Genomic DNA, 26,932 nt, shown 5'->3' with positions numbered 1-26,932 from the left:
GGTTTGAACGGTGTAACCTCCTACACTGTGTGTCGCCATTTTTTGAGCTAACCCACAGTGTAGTAGGTTTACATACAGTAGTAAACACACACAAACACGAACATACATTGAAATCTCTTACCTGCTCCTGCCGCCGCGGCTCCCTCCGGCCCGTCCGCTCCGTTTGCTGCCGCTGGTCCAAGTGCACAAATCCGGAAGCCGCGACCGGAAGTAGTAATATTACTGTCCGGCCGCGACTTCCGGTCCACAGGAAAATGGCGCCGGACGGCGCCAATTTCGAATTGGACTGTGTGGGAGCGGCGCATGCGCAGTTCCCACACAGACGCCGTACACGGAAGTCAATGGGACGGGAGCCGTTCGCAGTCCCTATGGGACTGTGGCTGCCGTATTCCATGTCTGTATGTGTCGTTAATCGACACAGACAGAAATGGAAAAAAAATGGCAGCCCCCATAGGGAAGAAAAAGTGTAAAAATAAGAAAAAGTAAAACACAAACACACAAATGAATATAAACGTTTTTAATAAAGCACTAACATCTTTAACATATAAAAAAATAATTTGTGATGACACTGTTCCTTTAAAGGTGGACTTGCTGCCTCCGTCGTTTTGACGGACTCAAGAGCGTAGTCGACTACGTTATTTATTCCGTCAAAACGATGGAACCCTTACACAACGAAGACAAACCAAAACCATTGGAACCGGATCTGTCACCATTGAAACCTATGGTTTCCTTTTGTTTCAGTCAGGATCCTGTTCCGATGGAAAGCTCTGACGGAACGTTGGAATGGGACCCTGGCACAGATGTGAACGAAGCCTAAGGGCGGGTTCACACATGGCGGAATTCCACTTAAATTCCGCTGCGGACACTCCGCAGCGTTAATCCGCAGCGGAGCCGTTTCTCCATTGACTTTCACTTTAAATTAGCAGTGTTCGTTTACACGATGCGTACAATTCCGCTGCGGAGCATAGGCTGCGGAGCGGAATTTGGTGTCCGCAGCATGCTCTGTCTGTTGCGGAGCAGTGGCGGACTCATGGCGGAATTTCTCCATTGACTTCAATGGAGATTCAAAGTTCCGCAATGAAGTCCGCAGCTGTCATGCACATGTCATGTGTGCTGCGGATGCGTCTTGCTTTTTTTACTTGACATTTCTTCATTCTGGCTGGACCTATGTATTTCTAGGTCTACAGCCAGACTGAGGAAGTCAATGGGGCTCCCGTAATGACGGGAGCGTTGCTAGGAGACGTCAGTAAATAGTCACTGTCCAGGGTGCTGAAAGAGTTAAGCGATCGGCAGTAACTGTTTCTGCACCCGGGACAGTGACTACCGATCCCAATATACATGTATCTGTAAAAAAAAATGAAGTTCGTACTTACCGAGAACTCCCTGTTTCTGTCTCCAGTCCGGCCTCCCAGGATGACGTTTCAGTGTAAGTGACGGCTGCAGCCAATCACAGGCCAAGCACAGGCTGCAGCGGTCACATGGACTGGCGCGTCATCCAGGGAGGTCGGGCTGGATGCCGAAGGAGGGACGCGTCATAAAGACAACGGGCGGTAAGTATGAATTTCTTTTACTTTCACTAGGGAAAGTGCTGTCCCTTCTCTCTATCCTGCACTGATAGGGAGAAGGGAAGCACTTTTCCCGCAGTCCGCAGCAGCTAGTCCGCATCAATTTTCTGCACATTTTGTGCAGATCCGCAGCCGTAATCCGCAACCCGGATTAGGTGCGGCATTGATGCGGACAGTTGCGGAGGAATTCCGCCATGTGTGGTCATGCCCTAAGAGTGGTCAAAGAGGTTCCAATAGTGCATCCATCTTGGTACTTGTTCACAACCTTATCAGTGTAAAATCTTTATTGACATTACGGCTTATCCAATTCTGTAACCAACATAATCTAAATTTGAGAGGTCACAGAAAAAGGTGTAGAATGTATACAGATTATGTGTACACTAACAGACTATCGTCCAAGAAACCAAAAAAAGGTACCAAGTCAACGCGACGGAAGAATAGTTTGTCTTCCAGATAACTTTCAGAATGACAGAGTAGTAAATAGTATAAATGAATGAAAATAACTTCTTTACGCTGAAAACACCGGTGCCCATAATGAGGTCCTAACTAGAGAGAACACCACCAAGCATGGCAGGTGCAAGCTGACATGCCTAGCTGAGAAGATCCAATCAGAAACATCCCTGCACTTTTTATTGTCATCTGGCTTTGCTCACGAAAGATGAGTTTGATTGGCAGATGCATCAAGGTTCACACTTTATTGGTTTTTGCAAAAGAGCCAGATCTGCCAATTTAGACAGGGGAGTGACACAGAAGTTTCCATCTAAATGGACTAATTTTTCTATGGGGAATTCTCCAGCAGAGTGCACGGATGCAGGCGGAATCCTGTTTTATTTTTTTTAACAAGGACTGAATGACAAATATAAACGACAGTTCAGAGCTGACGGAACATCAGCATTTGACGCTTCACAGGGGAGCTGTGAACTAAACAATAGCAGAGAAATTGAATTAGAATCAGCTTGGAAAGATAACACACTGAAGGGAGAAAGAACAACTCCTTACTGCTTCATTTCTTAACTATAGGATAAGGTATTCTCTATTAACAGTTTCCCAAATAAATGGGGTAGAGAGATAGTTATATAGTAAGGAGGTTGGCACGCCATTTTCTTCACGCAGGTGGGCAGTATTTCTCTGAGATGTTTGCCAGAATACAGAATGAGATATAATTGGGGTTGGATATACACGTACAATGCTGGTTGAAAAGCCCTGCCTTTTAGAACAGAACTGCCCACTGAAGCATGCTGCCATTTTTGCTTCTTGCGCTTGTGTGTTAGAATTTCAATAAGGTGACAGATTATTCAACCTCTCCAATGTGTAGTAGAGACCATGTTCTTCATAACACATGGAAGTAGCAATCAACTGATTTATTGCCGCACAGGCAAATTAAAAATGTAAAAATTCTTTGTTACATTGTTGTTTTAGGATACCTAAATCATTTGCTACTTACAGCTGGTAATTATCCTAAACCTAAAAAATAACGGTGTGTACCTATCATTAAAAAAGCAAATCACAATGACGACACCTTAGGCAGCTGTAGATGTGTATTAAATATAGTGCAGGTCAAAATGTGTCCAATCTGTAAGGCTAGATTCACACGGGCGTTGCGCATCTCCGACGTGAAAAACAGCAGTTTTTCACGTCCGAGGTGCAGGTGCAGTGTTGGACGCGCTAGAGTCTATGGAGGGATGCGTGAAGCGTGAAAAGATAGGACATGTCCTATTTTCTCACGGACCCTTCACACGGTCCGTTGAAACGGCCACATTGAATTATATAGGTCTGTGTGACGGCCGTTGTTTCAACGGCCGTCATACGTACGTTTAACATGTTCATGTGAATAAAGCCTAAGGGTATGTTCACACAGGGCGGATACGCTGCGTAAAAGTACACAGCATATCGCCCTGGGCGCTGCAGGGAATTCCGGATGAAAAACCGTACCAAATTTTGGTGAAGTTTTTCAGCCAGGATGTCCGCTGCGTAAAACTGCACGTAGAAAAAAAAAAGTTTGACACTTACATAGCTATGGGGATGCGTCCCTCTGCCGTCCTGCAGGCCGGCCTCCTAGGATGAAGTTTCATCCCATGTGACCGCTGGAGCCTGTTATAGGCTGCAGTGGTTACATGGGATAAACTGTCATCCCAGGAGGCCGGCCTGGACAATGAAGCACAGAATTCTGGGTAAGTATAAGATTTATTTTTTTCTGAGTTGTATTTTTTGTGGCGGAATCACATCTTTTCCACAGCAAAAGTCGCAACATCTGCTATTTCTTGCGGGCTTTACCTCCCATTGAAGTAATTGGGGAATATCCGCAACAAAAAAGCAGCAATTACGCAAATACAATTGACATGCTGCAGATTTAAAAAATGCACCGCAGGTAAATTTTTGATAGTTTTTTCCGCTTATCATTTACGCAGAGTGTGGATAAGATTTGTTTAAATCTCATCCACTCTGCTGCTACTGTATTATGCTGCGGATTTTCCATAACGAAATCTGTTGCGGAAAATACGCAGTATTTAAGCTACGTGTAAACCTGGCCTAAATGTTAGGCCTTTTCCCCCCGGTTACTGGTTTTTGCAAATGCACATTTTCTTATGATATAAGAGCTGTGTTGTGTTTCTCCTTGTTGCTCCCCCTCCTCCTAACCCACCATGCTGTTTCACTGAAACATTTAGTAAGAAGCTGCGGTTGCATCCCCCTCCTCCTCCCAATTCCCTATCTTTTCATTACTGCATTACTTTAAACTGATATTTTGGTGGCTGAGGAGGTTTCTGAACGCTTACAGAGCGTAGGCAGGTAAAGTGGAGCCACAGGCTGCTGGAAGAACTTTTTCCTAATAAAATATCGCAGAGTTTCTGATGATAGGTACGCTTTAACTTTCATTTATGTTTTGTAATGAACTTGAAGTCCATGTAGTTCACATATGGTTTTTCATCCCATCCTTGACACCTCCTCCACTGGTCTCAGGCCATTCATGCCACTACACTATTATTTGTTCAATGTACTGTTAGAGACACATAGTAAGAATAACAGATCCATCAATGGTTGCTTATCGATGGTTTCCAAGCTACAACTGTATAGTTTTTATTCATAGTAAAAAAATAATGGAATAAAAGCTGTGACAAATTTGTTTGTACCCAATACAAAACTATAGTTTGCCCGCAAAAAAAGAGTACTGACACCGCTCCATCGACAAAAAAATAAAAAAGTGATGGCTCTAAGAATATGGCAACACAAAAAAACAGTTTTCTAACAAACAGTTTTTTCTTTGTAAAAGTACATCATAAAAAAAAAAACTATAAAAATGTTGTATCTCATGCCATGCTCATGACACGGTGAACACTGTAAAAACAAAAAAACAGGAATCAAAGTTTTTTTCCCATTCCCCTCCACCAATAATTTTTTTTGTTTCCCAGTACATTATATGGTACATTAAATGGTCCCATTAAAAACTACAACTCGTCCCGCAGAAAACAAGCTTTTATATCGCTGTGTCGATGGAAAAAAACGGCAGGGAGAATAACGAAAAATGGCTGCAGCCATAACAATGATCACACTAGAGAAATCCAGAAAGGAATGTGTTAAAGGCTCAAACTTGAAGTCCACCAGAAAGTGCCGCACTAGGTTGCATGTCTAGCAAGTAATAATTTTAAATACAATTCCCTCCAGATGACTCAGCTGAAAGAGACTGGTATATCCCTGCCTAGCCGTAGATGGCGTTATTATTTCCAATGTCAATATAATTCCGCCAACTGCTCCACCATACTTCCCTATTTATTGTCTTTTGTCTTGTCAGTTAAGGACGTCCTGTGCTGATTACTGAAAACGAGAAGATTAATGCGCTTTTCTTCATGATTGTATATGCATTTCCTTTACTTACCCTGGTAGATAAAAGTGCATTTTTGCAGGTGGCGATTAGCACCATAACAATCAATAATATTGCAAGCCAAAGGCGTTATCAGTGCGGATGACAACAGTAGTGGATTTACATGCTGGCATCAACTATAATACAGGCAAAATCTGATAGCTAAAGAATGAATGTAGTAGATAAGCAATACTTTTATTGAACATTAAAGGGTTATTCCCAAGTTGAGTAAAAAAAATTTTTTTTAATGCATTCTAATCAGAAATGAAATTATAAGTCAATTGTTGTTAAAAAAAAAAAAAAAAATTCATTCTCTAAGGGCACGGCCAGACGTGGTGGAATTGCTGTGGAATTTCGCTGTGGACCGTTTCTCCATTGGTTTCCACACCTTTTTAGTTATGTTTGTGCAGACGTGGCGGAAAACTCCGCCTGGACCATAGGCTGTGGTGCGGAATTTGGTGTCTGCAACATACACTGGCTGTTGCAGACTTTTTGCAAAATTTCTCCATCGACTTCAATGGAGTTTCAAAATTACGCAATGAAATCCGCAGATGTAATGTGTGTTGCGTTGCGGATTGGTTTTACGAACAGGATATTTCATCATTCTGGCTGGACCTATGTGTTTCGAGGTCTATAGCCAGACTGAGATGGAATGTTTTAAAAGAGAGCAGGTTGAACTCTTCACCTGAATCCGCAACAACTAATCTGCAGCAATTTACTTCAGATTTTAGGCAAAGGCGCAAAGGAATCTGCAACGCAGATTATGTGCGGCATTGATGCGGACAGTGTCTGCAGAAATACGCCACGTCCCTTTTTTTTAAATTTGATAACTCAGCTAGTGCTAGTTATCTTTTATAAAAAGGGGCGTGAGCGGCTCAATGTCAATCAAGTCGCTCTGCACTGTGCGCGCTGCCAACATTGCTAGATAATGTAGTTCTAGCAGCATCGGGAGAACGATCGTCTCAACCAGGCATGGTAAGCATGGTTGCGACGAACACACCGTGAAATTCAATGCACCCATGCCAACACTCACTGCAACACCCCGCCACCTTTCTCTGTAACCCAATTCCCCCCCTTGTGGAAAGCCACTTCTTCGCCTTGCGGAACAGCAGATGATTTTCAAGCATAAAAAGTTTTATCATCATATACAGTTGCATGTCTAACATGCAATACCTGGAGCCGACCGCTGATATGTCCTCACGAACGGTGGCCGGCCCGGCTTCTAATGCGCATGCGCCGATATGCGCGTTCACGAGAGAAATTACATCCTCTCCTAAGGACAGAGAGGATATCATTGCACAAGTGCAGCCACCGCTGACGGTAAATAGTGGTGGCTGGATCCCTAGACAACGAACTACAAACAAAAGGGGGACTGACAGCGACATGAAGAAGGAATATCAAGAAAACAACATCAGCGGGATAAAGCAAAGTATTTACAAAAAGTAATAACTTTAGAAAGGTGAGCTTAATAGCTAGATTTATGAAGATGGGAATAACCCTTTAAGGTCAAATGCACACGATGCATTTTACATGCGGATTTGCTGCGCCTATTTTCGTGAGGCAAATCAGCAGCGTAATACAGCACAAGCAAAGTAAATGAGATTTCAAGAAATCTCATCTACACAGTGCAGATTTTTTCTGAACTTAAATTTACCTGCGCTGTGTATTTTAAAATCTGCAGTATGTCAATTTATCTTGCGTTACCACTTGTGAATTGTCTGACTAGTTTTTTAAAAACGCACCAAAATCTGCAGCATAAAAACACACCTATTTCCGCATTGAAATGTAAAAAAACGCACTTAAAAAAAGCATAAAAAAATGCTCCGGATGCGGATTTTACCTGCGGAATTACCTGCGTTTACCTGCGGTGTTGATTTGGATTTTCTGCACCAAATACCGCAATAGTAGCGGTTTTGGTGCATTTTTTTTAAAACTAGTCAAATACAATTGCAAGATAAATTGACATGCTGCGGATTTTAAAATATGCTCCGCAGGTCAATTTACATGCAGAAAAAAATCTGTAACCTGTAGATGAGATTTATTCAAATCTCATTTACTTTGCTAGTACTGTATTACGGTGCGGATTTGCTGCATGAACATACGCGCGGCAAATTCGCATGTAATACACATCATGTTCATTTGGCCTTAGGTTAACAAGATAATTGCATAAATAGAGATTCCCTAAGGACACTTTCAGACAGGCGTAATACGAGTTGCCGTTTTTAATGGCACCATTTTATCTACTGGGAAACTGAAAAAAAAAACATTGTTGGGGTGGAATGGGGAAAAAAACATCAATACCACCATTGTTTTTTTGGGTTTAGTTTTTACTGAGTTCCCCGTGCAGTAAAAAATGACATGTTAACTTTATTCTGCGGTTCAATACGATTACGGCGATACCAAATTTATATATATTTATTTTTTTATGATATACTAAAGAGAAAACAATTTGTTAAATAAAACAATTTGGGTCATTATAATATATATATAGAGCTATAACTTTTTTATTTTTCTGTCGATGGAGCAGTATGGAAGCTTATTTTTGCGTGGCGAGCTGTATTCTTTATTGCTACCATTTTGGGGTACATGCGACTTATCGATGACGTTTTATTCCATTTTATTTGGAAAAACAGCAATTCTTTTACGGATGCGGCAATATCAATCATGCTTATTATTTTGACATTAGTGGGGAAATGCAAAAAGGTTTTTTTTCTACATTTAAGATTTTACATTTTTTTCTACATTACTTAAAACTTTATGTAACTTTTTTATGTTTAAACTTGAACAATTGGTAGTTTGATCGCTAGTACAATACACTGCTATACCTATGTAGTGCAGTGCATTGTAATTTTTACCGCCTCCTTTTAAGCCCTGCCTTTGGAAAAGTCTCAAACCTGAGGACCGATTGCATCACGGGGCGGGGGCTTGCATTGGAATGACGGAGTGGGCTCCGCCCTCTTTCTAGAGGCTTAGATGCCATGGTTGCTATTGACCGTGGCATCTAAGTGGTTAAATGGCCAGGATCGGAGATTTCTACAATCCTGGCCATTGCAGTGAGGTGTCTGCTGTATCATACCACTGATCCCCGCTAAGTATGAAGCGGACTTAGCGCGCTCTATACTCCCCCCCCATACTAATTATGATGTACAGTTACGTCATATGTCGGTAAGGGGTTAAAGGGGGTTTTCCTGTTTCAGCAAATAAAGCTTATTCATTGTATCATGAAAAGTTATGCAATTTTCTTATATATTTTGTATAGCGATTTCGTATGGTGTTTAAGATCTTTGCTTGAAATCATTGAATGAATGTCTTCATTGCTTACTTCCAAAATATGAAAATCCGTCCTGGATCATGATGATCATATAGGTGCACGAAGTGTTACAAAATAGAGCACTGATAACAGCATTGTAACCAGAATGAACTGAGCACCTGCCTGATCATTACATGACCACTACAGATTTGTAATTCATTACTAGTAATGTAAGTAATTCAATGACTACAAAGTACAGATCTTAAAAACAAAAAGGAATTGCTAAACAAAGCTTATTAGAAATACGTATAACTTTTCATTATACAATGAATAGCCATTATTTGCTGAAACTGCAATACCCCTTTAGGCTTTATTCAGACAAACGTTAAATACGTCCATGTGACAGCTGTTAAAACAACGTCCGTCACACGAACGCATGTATTTCAATGGGGCTGTTCACACGGCCGTTGTTTCAACATACCGTGTGAAGGGTCCGTTGAAGAATAGAACCTGTCCTATTTTCTTCGGTCTTCACGGATCCCTCCATACACTCAAGTCTATTGGGATCCCTTAAAACGGGACCCGCACGGGGGCAATGCGGACGTGAAAAACTGCCTTTTTTCACTTTCGAGTTTCCCCACGTTCATCTGAATAAGCCCTTAAATATCAAGTAATGGTACAAAAACTCACTTCTGTGCTTGTAATAATGTTCTAAAAAATGACGAAAAACAAAACTGAATGTGGTTGTGGGATATAAAGTATTTAACACAGCATCACATGTTATATGCTAGTGAAACGGGATTTCACGCATGCTGCTTGTATGCCATATTGTCCCCAAACTTCATGTAGTAACCATAATCACAGTTTTTATTTGTGCTCCCACATTCGCAGGTTTCCATAGAAGCCGTTTTTGGAACATTTCCTAGCACTGCACTCCTAGAAAAAATTTACACAATTGTGGCAAAATCCTGGTTAAAAAACACATGTGTTGTCACATTCAGACAATTGTTAGGCCCTGTTCAAATCATGATTTGCCTGACATTTAGCGTATATGCCAGAAAAGCCTCCGGCTTACACGCTAAACGTGTCCATACATCTTCTTTAGCCTGGCGGAGATCAAAGAGCCCTGTCGTATGGAATAGTGCAGTAGACTACACTATTCTATACAACAGAATTCCGCCAAAAAATCTATGCTGTGCGGTATACCTTTTTTTTTTTCTAACATGGGAGCCTATTGGTGATGTATGCCACTGTATGGCATATACGTCACAGGCATGCATTTAATGTGTATGTCACAGGCTTTTTCAACAACATTTCATGACGTTCACGGTATGCCTGTGTCGTATGCCTAACAGTAACATAACCTATAGGTTATAAAGGTTTCCGATTAACGTATACATTATGAAAAGCGTTATGAGAGTTCATGACGTATCCATTATAGTCTATGGGTGACGGATGCCAAAGTCAGACATCCATCACAGCCTACGTTTAACATATACATCTAGAGGTTTTCCCAGCGTATATGCTAAATCTAGGCCAAAAAGTGATGTGAACATAGGCTAATATGGCTGTGTATGGAAGCCGTAGATTTTATGATCATGTCACAATATAACAGGGAAACCTTTCCCATACGACATCTTTGTTAAAGGTTTTCGTGATTTGCTCGGACTGGATCCAATCCCGATTTTGGCAAACGATTCAGGTACAGAGCTGGATTTTGACCATCTTAATGTGGCTTTAATTTGCCTTTTTGCAACTGTCCTTGAAGTGCAGCACTGTCTGCTTGGTCTTAGGACCAGTTCGCACGTTCAGGATTTGATGTGGATTTGTGTTGCGGAGTACGCAGAGCAAATCCGCATCATTTTACTATACAAGGCAAGTAGATGGATTTTAAGAACCCCAAATCACATGCAGCGTATTTTTACATTGCAGATTTAAAGATGCGGATAGAAATTTTAAATCCACAGCATGTCCATTCCCCGCCGTATTCAATGCGTATTAATTGCAGATTTTGCATCATAGAAATAATTTAGATGTTAAAATCCGCAATTAAATCTGCACCATAAGAAATACGCACTTGCGGTTTTCTATATGTGGATTACTATGCGGATTTCATTTGCATCAAATCCTGAACTGTGAACTGACCCTTATACTTCCAAACCCTCTTTCTAGGTGTTATCCCTGACCATGCATTAATATGTCACATTCACAAATCTGAACCTTTTTACGTAGTGCTTGCATTTTGCCTTATTGGTATACCTGTTTATGAAATGCCGCTTGGACAGATTTAAAATATGAGTTTGATTGACTATATTTAATGCACCAAAAGAATAGTCCCACAAGGCGACATAGAAAAGAATTTATTTATCATGTGCACGAAAAAAGTTAAACAACCGAAGCGATGATCAAAGCCAATTGGCTCTAGTCAAACACGTCCAATCAAATGTTGTAGCAGAGACGTATCTCGTGTACCCGAGTCAGAGAAGGCACACTGTTTTGCATGCTGCTTACTGCAGTTGCATCATTGCATTAGTTCCATTTTAAGTTTCTCTTTAGATACAGTTCTTGCCTATTTAAACTGCAACAAATAGCACTTGTATTAAGCTTTGCCTCCTGCTAGATGTGCCCTTGCTCTGGGTCCATTATTGTACTGTATTGGAAAAATGAATCTCAAAAGGATATTAAACAAATAGTCTTTCTCCTAAATATCTATACATCTTAGCCTTCGTTCACATCTGCGCTGGGACTCCGTTCATGGGTTCCGTCGGAGCTTTCCATCATGGAAACCCATGAACGGAATCCAAACTGAAACAAACAGAAACCATAGGTTTCCGTTTGCATCACCATTGATTGCAATGATGAAGGTTCCGGTGCAAATGGTTTCCGTTTGTCACGTAAGGGTTCCGTCGTTTTGACGGAACCAATACCATAGTCAACTGCGCTATTCATTCCAACAAGAAAACGGAACCCTTACACAACGGTGACCAATGAAAACCATTTGCACAGAATCTGTCACCATTGAAATCAATGGTGATGCAAACTGAAACCCATGGTTTCCTTTTGTTTTTTTTATTTTGGATTCCGTTCATAAGTTCCCCTGATGGAAAGCTTAGACGATACCCATGAACTGAGCCCCGACCTAGATGTGAACGAAGCCTTAATGCCATTCAGAAGACTTTTTATGTAGAATTTAGACTTTTCCTTGACCATTGAAAAGCCTTGAGTGATAAAGCATGCAGACTTTGGGTTCCTACTGCCTCCAGTACAATAAAAGAAGTCACAAAGTATCACGTTAAAATGTACATGTCATTATTGGCCTTATTCCCTATAACACAAATGTCAAAACAGAACAGTGACCTTATGGGGTACCTTATGGGGAGCTAAGACTGGGTGAGTTTACTGCTGGCATTGTGGAATACCGATGACTGGCAGACACTGAATATCACGTTTTCTTTTATATCTATGCAAATTTTTGATGTGTGATTAAAACCAGGATTGATAATAAGCGATGGGAGGAAGCAGGCAATGACAAGCACTGGCCAGGGCAACATGCAGAACAGTGTGTTTGCATAGTATTCTTTCAAAAGCTTCTGTCGTGTAAAAATGAGGCAAAAAATGAAGTCTTAGGCTGTTTGCAAAACCCGCAGACTTTAGCGAGTCACTAATGTTCATGCTGTGCTTTATTTGAAACATAATTTTCCTTTTTTTTTCCAATGAGCACAAGAAGACTTGCAACATACAGACATTTTGTTGTTATCTACATGATGAAAGCTTCATTTAATAGCATGTGTAATGAAATGTGGATGAACTTATATACAAAGACAAAATATCCTTCACTTTACACACATCATCTTTCTACAAAGCAGCAACTGTTTTGTATTGATGTAAAATAAATTTAAATAATTGCCATTTCTTATGTGTTTCTGTAGAGTCCACTTATTTTAAATTGGATTCTACCATACAATAGTACCACATAGATCCAGTGTCAGCAACACAATCCAGACATAATACTGCAGATGCGTCATATAAATAAACACAGGTAGGGGGACAGAAATGTTCTCAAACTTTCTAAAAATCTCAGCATAAAAAATAATAATTCTTTTTTGGATGCAGACCAGTAAACAAATGATCATTTGGAGCCATTACAATCCAATTAATCCCAGTTATTCTAAGATTTATTTTGCTTCCATCAGAAATTATTTTATTATCTCTGTTGCTATTTTCTTCCTGATAATTAATACTTATGATCAAACTAATGATAAGATGTCTTCTGTTCTTCTTTGTTGATATTATTTCTGCTTTGCCATTCCTATAGAGGTTATCAATGAAGAATGTGCATTCAACTTACATGACTGTCTATAGTTGTGTCTGAGAGATAGACCACCACCAATGAACAAACTATAGGAAAATATAGACTTGTGGAATATCGAAGAATCCAAAGGACAGACTCTCTAAAATGTTAGTTTGCTCCTTCTCAATTTTATTAAAGGTTCCTCAGTCAAAATAATGAATGTCGTGTTCTACCTCGCTTTGCCCTTGTGTCCTGTTCATCTGAGATTTCAATTTTTTTTTAAAACAATCAAAAATGGGCGTTACTGAAATAAAAGTTGACATTTTAATGTATAAAGGCTGACCTTTTTTTATTAAAAAAGTAGTAACTATTTTAATAAATATGATTTGCTATAGGTCAGATGTTCTCAAAAATATTCCATGGATGGTTTTGAAAACAGATCAAATAACATTCTTAAAAGTAATGTTATCAATATTGACCACATAAAACAAGTGATCAAGAGAAATACTGAGGAGGAATTTTATAGCAGGATGGATAATTCTATCCTGAATGGATGTCCAATTTATGTAGGGGTCACATTTTGCCACAATTTATTACATAAGAGGTTTAAAATATAGGACAATAGGAGGGCACTTGTATTTTTGTACTTTGCAATACATTGATAGTATCTTGGTTAGTGCTAGCTGGCAACACCTTTTTAGCAATAATTTATCATAAATTAATGTTTTACGATTTTATATAGTGTATGTTTGATTTTAATTCATTTTAAAACATGTCAGTTTTGATCGGTGAGGTTCAGGGTGTTAAGATGCCCAACTATCCTCACAACAAAGAAACAGAATGGCTCAACCAACCTTAGATCTTAGCCTAACATTCACAAACAGCAATCCTTCTGTTGAGGGACAGCTAAACGTTTAATATAGTCCATACATTAAAGGGGTTGTCTGAGAGTTTAATAAATAAATCTGGCAGAAGGAAATGTTAGTATATAAAATATCAAACAATACACACCTGTTAAATCCCCTGCCGCTCCATCACTAATGCTCCGGTTGTCCCTGCCGGTCTTTGTTTATCCACAAGACCGCTGCAGTCAATCACTGGCCTCAGCGATGATGCTAGCTTGCATGCAGTGTCACTGCTGAGGTCAGTGATTGGCTGCAGCGGCTACGCGGATGTACGGCATGTCATCGCTGCAGGAAAATAAAGAAATATAGGCGGGGATCACACCATAGTATTGGCACTGGCACAGCGGGGGATTTAACAGGTGAGTATTGTTTGATCTATTATTTTAGAACATGTCTTGCTGCAGATTAATTTATCAAACTCTCAAACAACCTTTTCAACAGCAGATGGGTAGAATAGTACCAAGGCAAAAACTCTTCAGTAGTTTTGACTATTTTTGGATAGTATGTGTGGGAAAATGTATTTGTTCATAATGATCTGCATATTACTTCACCACTTGAAATGTTCCACCCTGTTTTACATTACAGGCACCTCCAAGTATCAGGAGCTTACATAAATTTAGAGATAATCTCTGTCGTAAATGCACCTTTCTTCATCTCAAATATTAATGTCACCATGAAGAAAATCCTCTCATCTGAGTTATTTCCCTTCTCGAAGAGGCTACGACAACACTTATTACTACCATAGTAATGGTTTTCTGTATGTCAGGGGAGCTAACGGCAGAGCCTAAGAAGTCTAGATTTGTGGTGAAACCCCATAGGCACGGTCTTGACTGGCAAAATTACAGGGGTATCAGGTTTTATCCCTTTGAAATTTATTTTTTTCTGACGATTAAAATGTTATTGTTCATTTTAAATACTAGTATAATATATATTTTTATACACATGGAATATGGGTTGCGGTGGAGGCCAAAGTCTCATAGTTCAGACGCATTAGGCAATGGGGATAGGCAGCGAAGCAAAAGTGCCTAAAACTGAAAATTTTAAACATGAGCCGAACTGCTACAGCATGGAATTAATTCTAAACTTCATATTTTAGGATTAAAATCAATGGCAATGCAAACTGTATGTAAACCTGGAATCTGGGTCGTAAGTGCCATTTTAGTCTAAATATAAAAAGTTGGAATTTACAAAGCCATATCCTGTATTTTGTTATTTTTTTCCACAATGATTTGATGCCGGGACATAATGGGGTCCCTTTACATCATACTTTGACACACTAGTGCAAACAGAACAAAAAAGAGGAAATAATATTCAAGAACTGCCTTCTTTACATAATCCTGTGACATTCTCTTCCATTTTCAGTATTTTTTGTTTTTGTGTTTTTTTTATAGAAAATTGTCTATTGTAATTTGTACAGACCTTCATGATAAAGCATAAAAACGGTGTAATTTATATATATATTTATATATTCATATATTTTATTATTTTCTCTAAGTCATTTGACTTTAAAATGTCCTCCAGTCTTCTTCTCTGAGATGATTGTTTTTTTAAATTTTTAAATTTTTTTATTCACTGGTATGGTGTCCATGTGACGTTTCATGACATGCCACGCACAATGTATGAAGTGTGAGACACAGGCATCCAACCCAAGGCAGAAGGGAAAAAGAGGGTTAGTTCTGAAATTCCCAAGAGAAATCACCAATGAAACACTTTTTTGATTCCAATGGTCCTCCAATTGCTAATTGCTTCATAATGATTCTGTCAGATCTTTTCTGTCCTCAGTACATTTTTCCACTGGAATACCTTTAGAGGGGAAATATTTTGCCTTCTCCTTTGATTTTCTTTGTGGCTAACAATTTCTTTCCATTTAGTTTATTTTATAACATTTGTTTTTGGTCCTACAAAAAAAGTCTTGATTCTTTGCATTGCTGTTTTGAGCATAACACTGGCTAATATATTAAAATGTTGCTGCCTTAAGGTCCCAAAGTTCACTGTATAAATTAATTTGCGGGCCTTTAGTTTGCAACAAAAAAGTTCCAGTGTCAGTTGTGTGGATAAAGTAATGACAGGGAGACGGGTGGTAGTTAGAACTTCAGCCCCTTGCAACTGAATACTCAGTAGTTGTAAGAAAGTGACTGTAGGAGGCATGACATGAGACACTCTTCTTCCCAAGATGGTGATGATAGTCACACAGGTACAATATGGAGACCTAAGTTCTCGCCCTGTAGTTTCATATGGTTTCCATGGTAACTAGTGGCGGTCATAGGCAGTGGCAACAGTGGGAGGTGCGGAGCCCCTGGATGTGGCACTATAATAATAAGGGGAACCTGAAAGTTAACACAGGAGAAGAATGGACTGGTTGAAAGGACAACAAGCAAACAAAACCAAGACAAACACAACAAGACTAGACATCTATGCGTCCCAAGTATGCCCCATTGTAAGTAAGAATATGTATCATGGCAAGACGCACTTTAAGTGGTAGCCATGCAGCTGGCAACAAGCAACATTATATAAAGTCTACAGGGTTGACGCATTTCAGGGAAACATATTTTTTGGTGGTTCTGCGCTGGAATAGCAATTTTATCTGATAAAATGTTATTAGGGAAATACTCTGGAAATATAACATGATCGCCTTTGTTTGGGCTTGGTTTAAACTTTCAATAGTTTGGATCATGTTCCCTAATCTCTAGGATAATAAGAAATGGCCATTATGTCTACAAGGGAAATAAAATACAAAGGGTCGAAGACCACGTCTTATTCTTGCCCTTTAATAAGTTTGAACTATTGAAATACTTTAGCCCAGGATTTAAGTCATTACTCACTTAGTAATGCTGGATTGCTAAACCTCCATGCTTCATTGTATGTTGTGTACTGAGGATGGCTGTAGGGATTTCCTGAAAATTCACTTCCTAGAAAGTTAACAAATAAAAAGTTAGTTGTACCGGATGTGTCCATCATATTTAAACAAAATATACACATTTGTTTGACATAACCAATATTCATAAGCTTTCTCTCTGCATCACTGTTTTGTTTAGATTCCATTTGTTGGCTAAATTGTCACACATCTTGGTTGAGCCCAATTAAACCCCTTTCCCGACATCCGCCGTATATATACGGTGAAGGTCGGAAAAGGAGTATGGAGCTGGCTCACAGGTTGAGCCCACTCCATAGAACAAGCATGTCGGATGTGTGTAACAGGAATCCCGCTTGTTTAACCCCTTAGATGCCACAGTCAAAAGTGGCCGCGATAAGTCGTCAGAAACAGGGGGCGGCCCTCTCTGACTTGCCTCTCCCCCGCAACGTGATCACTGGGTGTTAATGGTTGGCATGGCCTCCGGCAGGGCTTTATTGGAGACTGTCAGTATAATGATATGCTACAATACATTAGTATTTTAGTATATCATGCAAGCAATCCAACGATTGCTGGTTCAAGTACTAGGGGGGACTAGTGAAAAAAGTTAAATACAGTTAAAAAAAGTTTATTTTTAATATATATATAAAAAATGAAATATTAAAAGTTAAAAAAACAACTTTTCCCATTTTGTGCAATGTAAAAAAAACTATTACAATATAACATTATTTAACCCACATGGTGAATACCATTAAAAAAAACTGCCAGAAGCGCTATTTTTTGGTCACTTCATCTCCCATAAAAATTAAATAAAAAGTGATCAAAGAGCCTCACGTGCCCAAAAATGTTACCATTAGAAACTACAGTTCACCCCGCAAAATATAAGCCCTCATACCGCTCAATCGACAAAAAGCAAAAGTTATGGCTCCCAAAATATACAAAACACAAATTTTATTTTTAACAATCACTTTTTTCCTTTTTAAAAGTGGTAAAACATAAAAAAATACGATATCAAGTTGATATTGCTGTAATCGTATTGACCCACAGAATAAAGTTAACATGTCATTTTTACTACACGGTGAAGGACGTAAAAAACGAAACCCCCCAAAAAATGGAATAGCTGTTTTTTTCCCATTCCACTCCAAAGAGACATTTTTTCCAGTTTCCCACTACATTATATGGTACAATAAATGGTGCTGTAAAAACATTTCCCCATACCATCGGGGTTACCCATTGAAAACCTGACAGACCCCACTAAGGGTCTAAGTTGTCATTCAAATATTGAAAGTATTCTAAAAAAGTCTGAACAGTTTACATAGATAGATAGATAGCTAGATAGATAGCTAGATAGATAGCTAGATAGATAGCTAGATAGATAGATAGATAGATAGATAGATAGATAGATAGATAGATAGATAGATAGATAGATAGATAGATAGATAGATAGATAGATAGATAGATAGATAGATAAAAGGTCCCATTAGGCTGTTGACATACAATAATTTTGTTTTAGCGCTCCTGTATATTCGACATGGGATAGATGTGCGCAGAACGGCGGTTACATGTGTTTATAGGTGTGCGCAGGGGGTTGGGAGCAGAACAGCGAATAGTGGAAAGTGTTTATTGACGAGAAGTGAACGCATGCATACAGGAGGATAATGAGTTTTTGAGCTCAACTGTGACCAAAAGGAACTGAGCTATCTCTTTCCCTGATCACTAATGAAACAAGTGTAATTTCCTCATCAGCATTGAATTTTATTTCCATACTCCCCTCTCTGCTCACCCGGCCGCCAACCCTATCCAGCAGTTCAATGCACCAACCTGGACTCCTTTTTCTTTAAGTTATACAATAATGTCTCAAACAAATACTCTTGTATATTAGGGAGTAGAGTGTTAGGGTGAAATATATGCCTCTGTTCTACAGCTTTATGCAATGTCATTTAATGGAGCATTCAGTCTTACTTGTGTTATATATCTCAGAATAAATAAACATGGGCATTAATGCATTGTCAAAGCTGTGCCTAGGAGAAATGGCCCGTTCCATTAGATCAATACACTGTATCTATAAAATACTCAGTAAGAAAGTACTGAATTATTCAATTTTGTTATACTCTTGTCTATAAATGTAAAATAAGATATCTATGATGGTGGGTGACTATTTTGGTTACAATTTGGTTATATGCATTTCACTATCAAACATTTCAAATAGGGACATAGATTTATATCATGGTACCATATTGACCTATTGGATTATTCTAAACAATCTATAAATTGATTCTATCTGAATTTTTATGTGAAGTTTTATGTGCTACACTCAACAAGCAAAGTTAAAAAACAACAACATTTGAAGAAGCATGAGATAATAAGAAATCAATTCATTGACATGTTTAGGTAGTAGAATCATCATTAGACAACGTAAGAAGAACACAAACATGACAGATAGATATGCACAATGTGCTAGACTCACCACTCCCAGTCCTGCAGTGAAACAGACATGGTTTAGAGCTGGACAGACATGAGCAGCACTCCACAGGTTGGACCGAATGGTGGACCGAAACGTTGGTGCCTGTCAATGCAGTGATAATGAGATGCTTCTTCCCTGTCAATGACCTGTGGAGTGCTGCATACTATGTGTGTCAAGCTCTGAGCAAAGGGTAGCTAGTGATGTACTATCAGAGGGGAAGGGACATTAACCCCCTACTAATTGTAAAATACTGTTCCTGCCAGGTGGAAGTATCCAATTTACAGTACTATGGCCCATTGCCTTCTCTGTTGAGTGGTTCCTCTGGTTGAGTGACTTAACAGCAACCAGAGATATCAGCTCACAGAGACCTTTCAGAGCAATTATTAGGACATTGCCAATACTATTCCCTTAAGAAGTATGTATTTGTGTACTTAAGTGTCATTATTTTCATACAATTCTACATTTCTGTAAGGTGTATTGACTACTACTCAACTTTGTTCCCATATGTATACAAATATACAACGATTGTGTAAAACTTTCTGAAGGTTTGGCTAACTTTGAAATGTAGATTTCTCAAATATTTTGCATTTATAACTTAATATTGGTATTTATAAAAAAAATAATCCAATACATTATTGACTTACCAGGTACCATTCCAGCCAGTGTTGAGGTTGGGTAACTGCCTTGTCCCGTTGGAGGAACATGAGGAGGGTAACCAGGCAGAGTTGTACTTGTCATGTCTCGACCTATAAATACATTTAAAAAAATCAAAATTGCCGACAAAATCAATTTTTTAAAATAAATATAAATAAACCAATATTCAATTGACAATGAATTCACACAATTCTGGGTCGAAGATTTATAATGGTATTGCAATAGCCACTAAGTATACAGTGAATTTTCAACAGTACGGTAAAGGATCCCAATGGATGACAAGCAACATATAAAATCCCTATTCCTTGTTAAAGAGGTAATAGCTGAGAAATCTTATGCTTTAACTTTATATTGGATACGATAACTGCCCTGTAGTATATATTTGGAGAATTTAGATCTGGTTAGATTTGAAACTTAAAATTAAATCCTGGATTTGGTGCATGCTAAATACAAATCTCCTGACTGATGTAGGATTTCCTAGCATATATTGTGATGTAAGTTTTAAGTCACTGACAAGAAAGCTGCACACATTCCATAACCTGCGTCAGTCATCTGGAAATATCCTCAACCTATTCAGGCATAACGACTTGGAATTGATGTCAATGTTGCTGAGTTTCTCTAATCCCAGATAAGGCTTCTCTATTGCCAGACACTTCCATTAAATACTAGGAGTGATAATTAGGCTACAAACAGAAGTTAGCAAGGATGAATCTATATTATTCTTCTTATAGAACTTTATGGTTGACTTATACTCGGGGGTCATTGCCATGCAAATCCTCCGTTCAGGAAGTCACTTTAATGTTCTTGATTACTACACTGGAACCCAATGACGCTAACATTCCCATAGGCTGCTCAGTTGAATTACTGGTTCACAAGATTACAAATTCTCGCTCTTTCATCTAGAACGCTATAATCATTAACTATGACCAAAGTGATCTAAATACCATATTACATGCTGTAAGGTTAGACATACATGCAAACATTTTCAACAGTTCAAAATGATGATTATTTTTGGAAATTTAATTTAAAGAGGCTCTGTCACCACATTATAAGTTCCCTATCTCCTACATAAGGAGATGGGCGCTATAATGTAGGTGACAGCAGTGCTTTTTATTTAAAAAAAACGATCTATTTTTACAACTTTATTAGCGATTTTAGATTTATGCTAATGAGTTGCTTAATGCCCAAGTGGGCGTGTTTTTACTTTCGACCAGTGGGCGTTGTACAGAGGAGTGTATGACGCTGACCAATCAGCCTCATGCACTCCTCTCCATTCATTTACACAGCAGCATCGAGTTCTTACTAGAACACGATGTGCTGCCACATACACAGACATTAACGTTAATCAAGTGTCCTGATAATGAATATGCATGACCTCCAGCCTGGATGTCATGTGTATTCAGAATCCTGACAATTCTGAATCTTTTCTGTGAGATTTCTAGCAAGGGAAACAAAATCTCGTTTACATCATAATCTCGCGAGATTACGCTTGCCTTGCTGGAATCTCACAGAAAAGATTCAGAAGTGTCAGGATTCTGAATACACATGACTTCCAGGCTTTTTCTAAATAAAAAGCATTACTGTCACCTACATTACAGCGCCGATCTCCTTATGTAGGAGATAGGGCACTTATAATGTGGTGACAGAGCCTCTTTAAGACATAAAACTATCACCATTTGTATACTGCAATGTAAACAATGACTGAAAATTAAAAAAACAATAAACTTTCCAATCGATTTCCATATCAGTTGAACTTGTGTTTCTATGGCACAAATTCACTTTTTAAAGTGGATCTCTGTGTCCTGTTAACTTCACATTGGTATTCCTTGTCTTGAAATTCAAAGACTTGAACTATAAAGTCGCTGCACAAAATTTTAACAGTAAAACTTTTGTTTTTCCATACAATTGACAACTCACTACTACAAATAATCACTTGCTCTTAACATTTTGCTTTCTTTGCGTTCGGTTTACCACCGTTTTGTGCTTGTCACGGTCATCTGTGTCTCCATGACAGCTTTAAAGTCGTTGTCTCATCAACAAAACCACATTTTAAATTGAAGGCGGCCCGGCGATCTGCTAATTGCTACAAGTTCAGCTTCAGAAACTCCCGGCAATCAGTTGTTATCACCTTGGGAATCTGCGGCCATGCAAATTACATGGCCATGCTATTACATGCTGGCCATGCAAATTAATGGCTACCCATATAATAGATTTTTAATATTTAATCCAAAGTGAGGGCCACTCTTTGTTAGTGACTTTTTACTATGGCTTAGAGGGTGGTACCATGTATGGGCTCCCCTCTATGATGTCCATATGCTTTAATTTTGATGATACATTGGTAATTCCTAAGATTCCAGATAGTTAAGTGAGCTGTAGACATTATGTAGACGTACTAGTGTACTGCTAATAAAAATACTTCTTAATCAAGTTTTCCTAATTGTGCTATACAATCTTAAGACACAATTTTATTATATAATGTAGCATTAAATAGGTTCTATAAATTAACAGCAGGTTTGTAGAGTACATACACAGCAAATATAGTAAAAACCACTTGTAGTTACAGAGTTTTTTGAAAAGCAAGTTTGAAGCCTCCACTCCACATGTTTTTGCTTCATGAACTTTTGACTTTAAAAATATTTTTGAAATTTTTCTTCAGATCTTGTAGGGTCAGGTGATCAACAGTGTCAGCCTGGGGGATGATAATTCCCTGCCACTCAAGTAAACTAGTCTTTAATAGTAAAGGATTAACAAATTATAAAACAAAACATCTTTTAAGTAGACAGAAGCCATTGAAATCAGATAAGATTCTCTCTCCAATTTACAGTATGTAGGATTCATCTGACAAAATATTTCCAACTAGTCAGATAAATTCCCAATTTGATTAGTTAGATGACTTAATCATGAGGGTAAATTTGGTACCTGCTATGAGTGGCTGGCTGCCGAACTGCCCGTAGGGAGGGCCATGGTGGGTGAAGGAGCTGTACGTAGGTGTGGACGCATCAACGGTGAGGGCCATCTGAAAGGGCTGAAGATCAGCCAGCCCCGAGCTGGCCAGTGTAGAGGGAGTGAAGGGAGTAAGGGAAGCTTCATGAGGCTCTTGCTTTACATAGAGGTGAGAGGAGAATCTCTCTGTGAGGAAGAAGGAAATGGATGGACAGAAGACGAACAGACACAGGATGGGTGGGACACAGAAAGAGAAAAAAAAATATGTATAAATGTAAATGGAATGATATAAAACAACAAAATAAAATAAAGAGGGATTAAAATAACTAAAAAATGGTTCTCTAGTTGGTCTGGCACCTTGAAAACGGCTGTCCTTGTAATTTATTATGTTCTTCGCTATATTTTATTCAAGTGTCCTGTAAAGTGAATGGAATCTGGAGAACACAAAATATACAGTAGGACTAGTAGCCAGTAGTCATTTTAAGGCCATGACCCTGATGTAGACTTTATAGTATGCTATAATAATATGTAGCACACAATGATATAATATAAAAGAGATACTTGTTCACTTTTCCATTTATCAGTCCAAACTACACCAAGATATCTCTATAGAACTGTGAATTCCCATCAAGATTCCTTAAACTCACTGGCGGAAATGTTTTTTGAGGTTTCAATAAACTAAAGCTTCCTTTGTCAAAGATCATAGATATGGTCACATTTTCCTGTCTTTATAAACAAGCTTGTTTTCTGCTTTAAATATCTCAACCTTTTTGGAGGACTAAGTTAAATGAATTGATAATCTTTCGTAATTCAGGCTGACTAAATCACTGCAGCCTTAGACCAAATGCTGATCGGCATGTGGATTTGCACTTAGCCAAAACCCAGAGGATACAATTTCAGAGTAAAGCAAAAATCTTCTGCAACAACAAGAGGAATTACACTGCAGTTAATTCCTTACATTGTTTATTGTGTATTTAGTATTGTTAGCAGCCCGAGGCCTACGGCTTAAGGTATTAGACTAAAATAACAAAATTCACTGTATATAGCGTAATATGCAGCAAAAAAATGTAATATGCAGCAAAAAAATACATAAAAAAACTAAAAACTCTTGCCGGTTGGAAGACGCGACTAGGACAAGACAGGCCAGAGCCGTTTTCATTACATATGCCAGAACCCTATTTGAGAGCTACTCTCTGCTCTAACTCATAGAGGGGAACAGGGGACCCCCTCTTTGACGTTCACAACCCCTATAGGGCAGATGGACAATGGTTGTTTTCACGTGACAACCCCTTTAAATTTGAGACTGTTTCAAACTAAGTATCAAGTAAAATGAGCTATTGCATATGCTGAAAAGGTTCAATGAGACTATATATAGCAACAGTGTCATGAAGCTGATATTTGGCTGTACTCGGGCAGGAAATAATATAAGAAAATTGTTGACTGTCAAAGTATGGTAAAATAAAAGTATAAACACTAATGTTAGGGTAATAAATAAACATTGCCTCTTTCAGTTTTGGAAGCCTACAGTATTAGGACATAGCCAATGACATTAATGAGACATTGATGACATCACTATTGTCTGGGGAAACGGTAGGTTGTATTCTCATGAATATTTGAATAATGATTCAGGAGCTGATTTAATCCATGATAATGTTCTATTTGTATAAACCACAATGATAAAGAATGACATAATAACATCATGAGATTGAGCAACATATAATTACTGGAAAGTAATATCAATGATCGCAGTTTGTTGTTTATCTGTACAGATTTAGTTGTTGTTGCCACCTGTGATAAATGTCTGGCTCTAGAATGCTGAAGTAGTCATTCTTTAGGTTCCATCACTAGAATTGATTCTCCCATGAAATATAACAAATGGATTTTGCAGGACAGAGAAGACACCCAGAGCTCTTTAACAAGGCAGTTTAATCCACCAAATTATATTATTATGTTATTTCCTGCTGGCAGCCCTTATTGAATCTGCACATTTTAAATTATTTTGTCAAATAAAACGATTGAACTTGGAAAAATGATTCAGGAGGGGGTGGAGAATATCAGCAACCGCGAGAAATAGCTCCAATGGTGTCTGCTTCAATGTGAGACTCTGAACCAAATATGCAGTGTGTCTAGGTGGAAGATACTTAATGGGATTATCTTCTAATAGCGCAAAAAAAAATCTTAAAGCATCTCTCACCTTGACAAAACTACACCGAATGCATCTACTTCCCTTTCCCATAATAATCACTCCATGAATCATTCATCTTTAATAGATTATGCAAATAGAAGGACATAAAATCAACAATGATCAATAACGCCAGGCATTTAATTGCTCGTAAAAAAAAAAGGGAAAACATTTTAAGATTAAGCATGATCTGCAACCTTTTTTGGCTAATGACACCATTATTCCAAAAACTGGAGCATGGCCTAAGTGCAGGAAAATAAGCCCCCCGCCCCTCCTCCCTCTCTTCTAAAGCTTTTTCCTTAATCTGTCCTTTTAAATGTTTACCTTCATTACTGTTGGTAAACAGCACTGAGTCTTAATGAGAGTTTCTGCGCTCCTCTACCGTCTGATTGAAATCCTGCATACAGATGAACATGTTAGTACTAAGGTGCCACCTGGGAGTGTCATGCTGAGCCCGCAATGAACTTTTCTCGCACTTGGACCGAGATGGATCAGGCAGAGGCATCTCAATGACATTGAAAAGAAGTAACAGAAAGGCTTGACATGTGTAGCCTACTGAATATGCAATCGGATACAAAAAAAACGAACCGCACTCTTTTTGCCACCCTGTACACTAACTGCATCTTTGCATTGAAGAAAACGCGTTTCTATTGCACATCTGTCTTGGAAGGGAAGTAGCCCAGCTTACATAAATATACAGTGAGTTGTGACCTTCGGTAATTCACCTTACCCTCCGTAACAGTGGTTCATGACCTACTCCTGAACTGTCACAGATAATAACAGCTGAGTGATTATTACTCATTTAATGCACTGTTCCACTACATAAAAGCCCACCAGCACTTTTGTCCCCACCTAGCTTTATAAATGTATCCTCAACAGCTGCTCCGATACAGATAAAACCAGAATGCCAATTATGATAGGTTGAACAACCTAAAAATGAGAATATCCAGCTAAATCAGTCTGGGCAGTATGTAAGTATAAGAGATACGTAAGTATTATTTCATCAATTTGTGAACTACTACACAAGCTTTTATTTTTCTTCATCATTATGATATAACAATACTCAGTTTTGAGTATTGTTATATTATTTCAGCCAATCTTGATCTACTGCCCTTCTGGGTTGGGACAGAACACCTTGTAACCAATTTTCAGAATGTTGGCAGCAGCAGGAGATGAGTGTGTTTGACATTTGGGACAAAATGACCTATCGGTTCATGGGATTATGTTAGTGAGACCAATGTTAGAAAATAACAATCTCCTTATAAGTATGAGCTGAAGTTACTCATCAGGGATTTTATAAAAATGTTTAATATTTACTAGAAAACAAACAGCTAGAATTGGATTGGTTACTGTAAGTAACAGCACATATATGTGTCCAACAATTGCTTCTTTCACTGTTGTCTTAAAGGTGTTTTCTGATTCGGACAATGTATTTTATTGTTAGAAGTGTACCCCAGTGAAAAGCTGATTCCAGTTTCCGACAATCAGCAATAATCTCAAGGAGAACAAGTGTTCAATTCTCCTGCAGTGCCACCACAGGTGAAATTAAGCATTACCGAGTTCCAATTGAAATCAAAGGCCTGTACATGTGCTGCTCGGTCCTCCAGAACAAGAGACTCTCGTTGCTCTCCACACTGGCTAATAGATGAGGGTACTGAACAAGAGACTCCCCTTTATTAACTCAGAATACCCTAATGGCATAATTGAAAGCGCTGTTGTCTTTCTGGCAATTACCACATTAGCTTTAAAGGGGTTGTACAGTATTAGAAAAAAGCTTGTTTCATTCAGAAACAGCGCCACACCTGTCCATGAGTTGTGTCTGGTATTGCAGCTCAGCTTCATTGAAATGAATGGGGTTGAGCTGCAATACCACACACAACCTGTAAACAGGTGTTTTAAAAAAAAAAAGTAGCCACATATTTATTATACCGTTCAACCCCTTTAATTTAATTAGAACAAGTGGATGAATTT

The 26,932-nt window shown here is 38.6% G+C and overlaps 1 protein-coding gene across 11 annotated transcripts in view; it reads right to left on the bottom strand.

The window, feature by feature from the left end:
- Nucleotides 1–11,016: 11,016 nt before the first annotated feature.
- Nucleotides 11,017–26,932, bottom strand: part of PAX2 (paired box 2) — a 63,414-nt gene continuing 47,498 nt past the window's right edge. For 2 of the 11 annotated variants that reach the window (XM_075841585.1, XM_075841586.1), the window contains exons 8-12: nucleotides 22,756–22,965; nucleotides 19,827–19,928; nucleotides 19,186–19,284; nucleotides 16,690–16,776; nucleotides 11,017–16,194 (exon numbers count right to left, since the gene is read on the bottom strand). In XM_075841585.1, the coding sequence (XP_075697700.1) occupies nucleotides 16,118–16,194; nucleotides 16,690–16,776; nucleotides 19,186–19,284; nucleotides 19,827–19,928; nucleotides 22,756–22,965 (575 nt within the window). In that variant the 3' untranslated portion in view covers nucleotides 11,017–16,117. The remainder of the gene's footprint in view (nucleotides 16,195–16,689; nucleotides 16,777–19,185; nucleotides 19,285–19,826; nucleotides 19,929–22,755; nucleotides 22,966–26,932) is intronic. The other 9 variants (XM_075841582.1, XM_075841584.1, XM_075841592.1 and 6 more) reach the window with 7 other exon arrangements.

This window comes from Rhinoderma darwinii, chromosome 11 (genome assembly GCF_050947455.1).
Source record: "Rhinoderma darwinii isolate aRhiDar2 chromosome 11, aRhiDar2.hap1, whole genome shotgun sequence".
NCBI classification, from domain to species: domain Eukaryota; kingdom Metazoa; phylum Chordata; class Amphibia; order Anura; family Rhinodermatidae; genus Rhinoderma; species Rhinoderma darwinii.
This window is presented reverse-complemented; position numbering and strand designations above follow the sequence as displayed.